This window comes from Triticum dicoccoides, chromosome 1A, assembly GCF_002162155.2.
Source record: "Triticum dicoccoides isolate Atlit2015 ecotype Zavitan chromosome 1A, WEW_v2.0, whole genome shotgun sequence".
Lineage (NCBI taxonomy): Eukaryota > Viridiplantae > Streptophyta > Magnoliopsida > Poales > Poaceae > Triticum > Triticum dicoccoides.
In genome coordinates this window covers 157,691,573-157,700,991 of record NC_041380.1, presented here as the reverse complement: position 1 = coordinate 157,700,991, position 9,419 = coordinate 157,691,573, and the positions used below count along the sequence as shown (strand labels likewise).

At 42.4% G+C, this 9,419-nt stretch overlaps 1 protein-coding gene across 1 annotated transcript; it reads left to right on the top strand.

The window, feature by feature from the left end:
- Positions 1–7,267: 7,267 nt before the first annotated feature.
- On the top strand, positions 7,268–8,373 carry LOC119368363. The gene has a single exon (XM_037633651.1). The coding sequence runs from the start codon at positions 7,381–7,383 to the stop codon at positions 8,089–8,091; it is 711 nt and encodes a 236-aa protein (XP_037489548.1). The 5' UTR covers positions 7,268–7,380; the 3' UTR covers positions 8,092–8,373.
- Positions 8,374–9,419: the final 1,046 nt, after the last annotated feature.

Sequence of the window (9,419 nt, the reverse complement as noted above, 5' to 3'; positions counted from 1 at the left end):
AACACCTATGATCTTGAGAATAATATTAAATTTATCAATACTCAAAAAGTTTTCAATGCTACAATAGAAGAAAAGCTGAATAAGATTGATGATATGTCTAGAAGTATTGACAAATTTCTCATGATGTAGAAAATCCCAAGATGGAAATTTTTGTGCCTAAGGTTGAGGAATAAATTAAGGCTCTTTGTGTTTCTATCGATGAGACTAAGAAAAGAACCGCTATACTTAGAGCTAGAAGTGAATTTTTAGAAAAAGCGTTTTCTAGTGATTGCTTTCATAAAAGTGATGAAGATCTTAAAATGATTGGTGTTTCTTCTATTGATTCTTTGTTTAGTAAAATTAATATTGACAATAATGGGACTAAAGAGAAGTCAAATTTAGCTAGAAGGTGTCCGGATAATTCGGAGGGTGAAAATCTTGTTGAGAAAATTGATAAAAGTGGGTTTGAAGAGGTCAAAACTTTAACTAGTGATGTGCCCACTCTTTTGGATTACAAAGACTTTAATTATGATAGTTGCTCTTTGATTGATTGTATTTCTTTGTTGCAATCCATGATAAATTCACCCCATGCTTATGAACAAAATAAAGCTTTTACTAAACATATTGTTGATCCTATGATGAAAGCTTTAGAAGAAAAGTTGGAATTAGAGGTTTCAATTCCTGGAAAATTGCATGATGAATGGGAACCTACCATCAAAGTCAAAATAAAAAAATATGAGTGTTTTGATTTATGTGACTTGGGTGCTAGTGTTTCGACAATTCCGAAATCTTTATGTGATGTGCTTGGTCTTACCGATATTGAAGAGTGTTCTCTAAATTTGCACTTGGCGGATTCTACTATTAAAAAACCTATGAAGAGAATTAATGATGTTCTTATCCTTGCAAATAGGAATTATGTGCCCATAGATTTTATTGTTCTAGATATTGATTGCAATCCGTCTTGTCCAATTATTCTTGGTAGACCGTTTTTACGTACTATTGGTGTCGTGATGGATATGAAAGAAGGCAATATTAAATTTCAATTTCCACTAAGAAAGGGTATGAAACACTTACCTAGAACTAGAATTATGCCACCATATGAATCAATCATGAGGGCACCATATGGATCTAGAAACAAAGATGACAATACTTAGATCCTTTGCATTATGCCTAGCTAGGGGCGTAAAACAATAGTGCTTGTTGGGAGGCAACCCAATGAATAAAATTTACTTTTGTCTTTTTCTTTCTGTTATTGAGTGTTTGCACAATTATTCTACTGTTATGATTATGTTTTTTGTGTTTTAGTTAGTGTTTGTGCCAAGCAAAGCCTTTGGGATCATGTTGGGTGATAGTTGATTTGATTTTGCTGAAAAACAAAAACTTTTGCACCCAGGAAAATAATTTTCATTTTTAAAAGAAGCACGATAAAATATTGATTGTTTTTACCGAATATTAATATATGAATTTCTCACGTTGTCATAATTTTTCAGAATTTTTGGAGTTACAGAAGTATTCGAAATTTCCAGCTTGCTACAGACTATTTTGTTTTTGACAGATTCTGTTTTCTTTGTGTTGTGTGCTTGTTTTAATGATTTTATGGTTTTCTTTGAAGATTTTTTGCCATAGAAAAGTTGGAATACAGTACATATAATGTAAAAATAAAATATGAATGGCTTTCCAACAGTACTTATAGTAATGATTTGCTTTCTTATACTAACGGATCTCATGAAGGTTTTGTTGAGTTTTGTGTGATTGAAGTTTTCAAGTTTTGGATAATACTACGATGGATGAAGGAACAAGGATTAGCAAAAGGCTAAGCTTGGGGATGCCCATGGCACCCCAAGATAATATTCAAGAAGTATTAAGCAACTAAGCTTGGGGATGCCCCCGAGTGGCATCCCCTCTTTCTTCTAATGACCATCGGTATTTTACTTGAAACTATATTTTTATTCGTCACATATTATGAGTTTTGCTTGGAGCGCCTTGTATGATATGAGTCTTTGCTTATTTTGCTTTGTTTTTTAGTCATGAATCCTTACTAGACACACCTATTTGAGAGAGCCAAAATTATGCCATGACTTGTTAGAATTGCTTTGTATGCTTCACTCAAAGCTTTTTGAGCTATGGAATTGCTCTACTACTTCACTTATATCTTTTTTAGCACGGTGTGCTTTAGTATTTTTTGAGAAATGGTCTCATGTTTCACTTAGATTTATTTGAGAGTTAGTAATTTTTTTAAGAAATTCTCTCTTACTTCACATAAATTATTTTGAGAGAAGAAAATTTGTATGCTCATGTTCTTCACTTAGATTTGTTTGAGCTATCAAAAGCAACATATGAAACTAGTCCCAAAGTGATAGATATCCAAGGAGGATATAATAAAAAATTCATGAAGATCATTGGACTAAATAAATTTGATTCTTTGTAATAGTTTTGAGATATGTCGATATAATATGTGAGTCATGTTGATGAGTAATTATGCTTTAGTAAGAATATTGGTGTTAAGATTTGTGATTACCTATGCAAGCACAAAAGTCAATAGTTATGCAATGAAATTACATCCTACTTGTGGTGCATTATTCGGTGTTAGTTATGCTTAATGCTTGCTTATGAGATTTTTCGTTTCTTGGTTGGATGCTTCTCAATCCTTTGCTAGCCTTCATTTGCATTAAGTATGGTCACTACTTGTGCATCCAAAATCCTTTGAACCAGTTTTTGCCACATGAGTCCACTATACCTACCTATATGCGGCATTCTTTTAACGTTCTAAGCAAATCTGTATGTGTCATCTCTAATTTTCAAAATAAACTTCTCTTCCCTGTGCTCATACCTCTCATGAAACGGTAGGGGGTGGCTGATATATTTCCATGCTAGATGTGTTATTCTCAAGACGAGTGCTTATTCACTTGTCATTGCACGAGAGTACGACACAGGTATTAGGGATGCCCAGTCCCAAAATGAAAACTGAATTTACTTTATGTTGTCAAATAATAAATTCCTTGGAAAGTGTTGGTATGGAAGGCACTCGTGGATACGGTTAGCCATGGAAAGTGAAAGTATGATGGAAAAGGAATAATAAACTTTATTTTCTGTTTGGGAACCGCCTATGATATATCTAGCATGGAAAGTATTGGGAACTACTTGATCGTTTTCGTTGACAGGAAAAGCATGCAACCCAAAATGTTTTATCTCTATCTTTTTCGCTTTGAGCTCTAGCACCTCTACAGATCCCTACTTCCCTCCGCGAAGGGCCTTTCTATTTACTTTATGCAATTTTTATTTTTACTTAAGTCTCCATCTTCTCTTATAAAGCACCAACTAAGGGGCACTATGATCGAACTTGAGCATTGGGTATAGCTAATATGCGAGTGTGTTTCATGAATGGATTTGAGCATAATGAGCTAGGGATAACTTGATTTGGCGTTGATATTTTAAAATACATGGTTGCTTGTTGATATGCTTGAGTATTAAAGTCCTCATGTCAAAACTAGGCTATTGCTTTGAACCATATAAAAGTCCCATTGTCCATTTATAAAAGAAAGAATATGTGATGAACATGTTAGGCAGCATTCCACATTAAAAATTCCGTTTTTATCATTTACCTACTCGAGGACGAGCAGGAATTAAGCTTGAGGATGTTGATACGTCTCCAACATATCTATAATTTTTTGTTGTTCCATGTTGTTATATTATCATTCTTGAATGTTTTACAATTATTTTATATCATTTTTTGGGGCTAACCTATTGACATAGTGCCAAGTGTCAGTTGTTGTTTTTTGCTTGTTTTTTACATGGCAGGAAATCAATACTAAACGGAGTCCAAACGCAGCGAAATTTTTTGTGGATTTTTTGGACCAGAAGACACCCAATGGGCCGGAGAAGCACCTGGGGGTGCCCCAAGGTGGGCACAACCCACCAGGGCGTGCCTGGGCCCCCAGGCGCGCCCAGGTGGGTTGTGCCACCTCAGTGGCCTCTCGCACCGCCTCTTTGCTCTATAAATACCCTAATATTCCATAAAGCCTAGGGAGTCAACGAAAATCAATTCCAGCCACCGCAAGTTCCAAAACCACGAGATCCAATCTAAACACCATCACAGAGGGGTTCATCATGTCCATTGGTGCCTCTCTGATAATGCGTGAGTAGTTCTTTGTAGACCTACGGGTTTGTAGTTAGTAGTAGGTGGCTTCCTCTCTTTCTCTCTCTTGATTCTCAATACAATGGTCTCTTGGAGATCTATTTGATGTAACTATTTTTGCGGTGTGTTTGTTGGGATCCGATGAACTTTGAGTTTATGATCAGATCTATGTTTTTATCCATGAAAGTTATTTGATTATTTTGATCTCTTATATGCATGATTACTTATAGCCTCGTATTTCTTCTTCGAATCTTTGGTTTAGTTAGGCCAACTAGATCAATTTTTCTTGCCATGAGAAGTGGTGCTTTGTGATGGGTTCGATCTTACGGTGCTTGATCCCAGTGACAGAAGGAAAACCGACACGTATGTATCGTTGCTATTAAGGATAACAAGATAGGGTCTATTTCTACATAAATAGATATTGTCTACATCATGTCATCGTTCTTATTGCATTACTCCATTTCTCCATGAACTTAATACACTAGATGCATGCTGGATAGCAGTCAATGTGTGGAGTAATACTAGTAGATGCAGGCAGGAGTCGGTCTACTAATCTTGGACGTGATACCTATATAATGATCATTGCCTGGATATCGTCATGATTATTAGAAGTTCTATCAATTGTCCAATAGTAATTTGTTTACCTAGCGTTGCTATTTTCTCGAGAGAAGCCACTAGTGAAATCTACGACCCCCGGGTCTCTTCTTTATTATATTTGCCTTCGCGGTCTATTTTTATTTGTGTTTATTTTCAGATTTATTAATCCAAAAACATAAAAATACCTTGCTGCAATTTTTATTTATTTATTTTATCTCGCGGCCCCGCGAGATCTATTTATCCAATTTACTATAATTTTACCTATCTTTTTACCCGTGAGGGATTGACAACCCCTCTCTTACGTCGGGTTGCAAGTATTTGTTCTTTGTGTGCAGGAGTTGTTTACATGGTGTTGCGTGGTTCTCCTACTGGTTCGATAACATTAGTCTCATCACTGAGGGAAATACCTACCGTGGTTGTGCTGCATCATCCCTTTTCTCTTTGGGAAAGTACCGACGTAGTTCAAGCCGCATCACAGCCCCAGGTGGGCTCCACGGTCCCTAGGCCCCCACCTTATAGGGGCGCCTAGCCTGGTGGGCACCCCCTTCCAGGTGGCTCTGGTGTCCGGTGGTCTTTATATACTGGAAAACACTACCGCAATTTATCAAGCATTTTTCTGTCGCCACCACTTCGTCTTCCGAGGCGATCTTTGTTTTCATCCATGACTGGTACTCTGTTGGAGAGGGAATTCATCTCCATCTTCATCGACATTGATCCTTGTGTTCAAGATGAGTTGTGAGTAGTCCACATCTAGACTACAGGTTTCATGGTAGTTGCCAAGATGTGACATCTTCATTCCCATGTTTAATACAATAGCCATATGAGTTGCCCCAAATAATTATGGTTGATCCGATGTATTCTTTAGCGGTGGTCTGGATCAGATGATAACTTATTTCTTTATGTTCAGATCTATGAATGCATTTATGTTTGATCTATAGATGTATATTTCTCTCCAATTGCTTGTTTATTCTTCACCATTTTAGATCGTTAATCTGTAGTGGGAGTGGTGTGCATTAGTTGGGTTTAATCTTGCCAATAATCTACTGCAGTGATATTTAGTGCAAAAGGTTTGTACTCCCTTTGTTCCATAATGTAGTTGCCTATGTTTTTCGAGATTCAAATTTGACCATAAATTAGATCAATAATACATAAATTATTTTACTGAAAAATTATACCTTTGAAAACTTTTTCCAAATACGAATTCAAAGGTATCTGTCATGCTCCCGCTGCATTCGCCCATGTATACAGAGGATAATGTATAAAGGCTGCGTCAATTAATTCCGATCAGATGGAGTTTTTTTTTTTTTTTTACATCTAGCAGTTTTTGTACGTTCTTAGCAAGGTAACCAGCTGTACACAACTATGATTCCCGATATAAGAAAAGGTAGCACCAGCCTTTGGAAAGCCATGGTCATGTCCTCGAGCTCCGAGCTGATCCATGACCATGCTTTAGGCAAAGGTAGGAAATCAAGAATACAAGCAAGCAAGTAGGAAAAGGAAACGAGAACGGACTAATTCCTCACTTGCTCCCTAAGCAATTTAAGCTTTAGCTTTTGCTAAACACGGGAGCACGAAACCGGCGCTACGTATCTTGTCTTTTGACCAAGATCCATGACAGTACGTCAATCGTGTATACATCTTGTGTGCTGATTGAGTTTGCACAAGTGTATAACTGATTGCATTGGGTAGATACCTTGTGTAAGGCCCTGTTCGACAAAATTGCCACGGAGCGGAGCCTGTGAAGGGCCCTTCCAGCCACTCCCCAAATTAAAACTAGATCCTGCTCCGCTCCGGCGTGGAGTTGGAGAGTGGAGAGAGTCCGAGCAGCCCCTAAGTATCGTGTTTCTGTGGCCAGTTTGCGATCATTGCCAATAACAACTGCACGGGTAAAAGGACCGGGAAGAAAGAAGAATAGGCCAGTATTGTATCTCCTTCCTCTCTCGGACCAATTCGGAATGTTTGGAATTTTACTTGTCGGTGGATTTTTCTGTCAAATTTAAGTTTGTAATTTGCCTAACTGGAAGGATTTTAATAGGATTCTAATATGATTTGAGAATTTGTTCATTCAATAGTTTGGACTAGAAACATGCATTTACCTTCAATATTATTTTAGTACAATTTACCATCTAATGAGACTCCGAAAGCTCGAAAGAGAAAACATGTATCATGCCAAAATAAGTGTATCGACAAACATGCCAATTTCTTTGTAGCTAGTAGCATATAGTACTCCATCCATTTACTATTATAAGATGTTTTGGATATATCAATGTTGATTATATACAGACTGAAATAAGTGAACAAACACACTAAAACATATTCATACATCCGTTTAGAAAAAAGTAAGAATATCTTATAATAGTGAACAAGGAATACATCACGGCGATGCTGGATATTTCGTACTAAAAACAACAACAAAAGTTAACATGAAATTTGTTCTTGTGCATATTCAAAAGTTTCTATAAAGATGCGTTTATGTGGGTCCCTTGAAGTTGAAGCTTTTCTTTCCCCTATAAACCCTCCTCTCCTCCCGCTGCCTGCACAATCCATCAGCCCCTAGATAAGCTCATCCCTTAAGCTAATCACTCTCACACTCTTCTTCCATAATCTGTCAGGTGTGTCTGTTTATTTCCATTGTATCGTCGCATCCACACCCTTTCTAGGACAATTTAATGGATCTCGCGACGACGCCCGCGCGGCGGCCCATGGAGCATGGGCTGGCGCGGCGGCTGTGGCACGTTGTGCTCGCCGTGTGCCACATGCTGCGCCGCGGACTCTGCCGGAAGCGGCTCATGATGGACCTGAATCTCCTCCTCGGCCGCGGCAAGCTCGCCGGTCGGGCGCTTCGCGGCCTCCTAGCCCAACCCGCCACGGCCCATGGCCATGGCCACCGTATCTCCTCCTCCCCCACTTCCACCATGGCGTCGTTCTACGGGCACCACGCGCGGGCGGTGGAGTTCAGCTGCACCACCACGCCGTCGTACCCGCAGTACTACGGGCTCTTCCCCTTTAAGAGCCGCGGCGGGCGCAGCGGAGGCGGTCGGGGCACCGCCCGCGACGACTACGGAGGCCTGGATGCCGCTGCGGTGGCGCGGGCGTTCGAGACGATGAGCGCCGACGTGGAGTCCGGAAGAGCCACGCCGGCGGTGGCAGGGATGGCGACGGCGACGCCATCACCGATGGTGGCATGGATCCTGGGCCGCAGCCCCGCTGGTGTCCGGCGGCTGCGCGTCACCGACTCGCCGTTCCCGGTCGTGCCGGAGGACGGCAACAGCGGCAGCAGCGAGCGCGTGGACGCCGAGGCCGACGACTTCATCAAGAGGTTTTACGAGCAGCTACGGATGCAGCACTCGATCGCCATCCCGGATAGCTGCGTGTCGTAGGTATAACTTGATCCTCCCGGCTGCTCGTCGGCGGCGTTGTGACCGGCTAGCGCATCCGCGCCGTGTGTTACGGCTTACGGGTGCGTGTTGCCTGTATCGTGTGGTACTGGACTACTGGCTGCACCTGCATGCGTGCATCGACGTCGACGGCCGGTGGAGATGCCGTGCCGAGGCATGTCGAACGAACTCTATTCCTGCTTTAGCATAGAAAGATTGGAAGTGTTTCGTGTCTACTACTACTATTTCACCGAGTAATCATTGCCCTTTTAACTTTTTTTAACACAATACAATCGTAAATACTGGTATTTCATTGATTTGGCAGAAGTGTGGCCACAAAGACAAAGAGTGGTGATCAAGTGATCATGTGATCAAAGGAACAAGAAACAAGAAAAAGACAAAGAGAAAGAGAGGGAAGCCCTCTTTCACAAACTCGCGCCATTTCTCACGTCAAATTCCCAAAAAGGGTCGCTATGCATTTTGCACCGGCTATCCGCCATTACTTCATGTCACTTCTGTTTGCGTCAATCACGTCCTTCACGCTCGGAAGCTTTGCCCTGAGAGCAACTTTAATGGGGCGATTCATTTCATCCGCGGCCGTCCGTTTGGATCAGCGCGGACGGCCCAACGCGCCGACTTAAACGGACGCGCGTTCGTTTTTCATCCGCGGGCGACCCATTTCCGACCCATTTTTAAGCCTAATTTGCATCGGCGCGGACATGCGACGGACGCGCGCGCGCTCGCCTACTCCTGTTCCCGGGCCCGCTCGTCTGTGGCACATTGGCCTCCCCTCCCCCCGGCCAACAAGCAACCCTCGTCCCCCGTCTCCACCGTCACCGACGCCGCCGCTCATTTTGCCGACGACTCTTCCAGCTGCCGCCGCCTCCACATCCGCCCAGCAACGCCGCCCCTGTCCCCAGTCGCCCGCCGCCGCCGTTTTGCCGCCGGGGAGCAAGCTGGTTCCCGCCGCCGCTTCCCCCGCCGCCCAGCCGCCCGCGACCAAGAAGATGCCTCGCCGCCCCCGCCACATACGACCAGCACACTCGTCGGACGTCGTCACACTCGTCGGACGCCGGCCGGGCAGCTAGCTGGTCTGTGGGCGTCGCGTCTCCCCTCGCCGGCCGTCTTCTTCTTCGACGCCCGCAAGCTGTTCGACAGTTTGCCAAGGTACGAAAATGGACTCCACCGACGAGTTCTTTTTCCATAATTTTCTTTGCGACTCCGACAATTCGTCGTCTGACGACGAGGAGGAGATATTGACTGTCGTGTTGGTCCATCACCACCTCAACAAACAGCGGCCGTTGTTCCGTGGCTCCATTTCGGGCCACCTT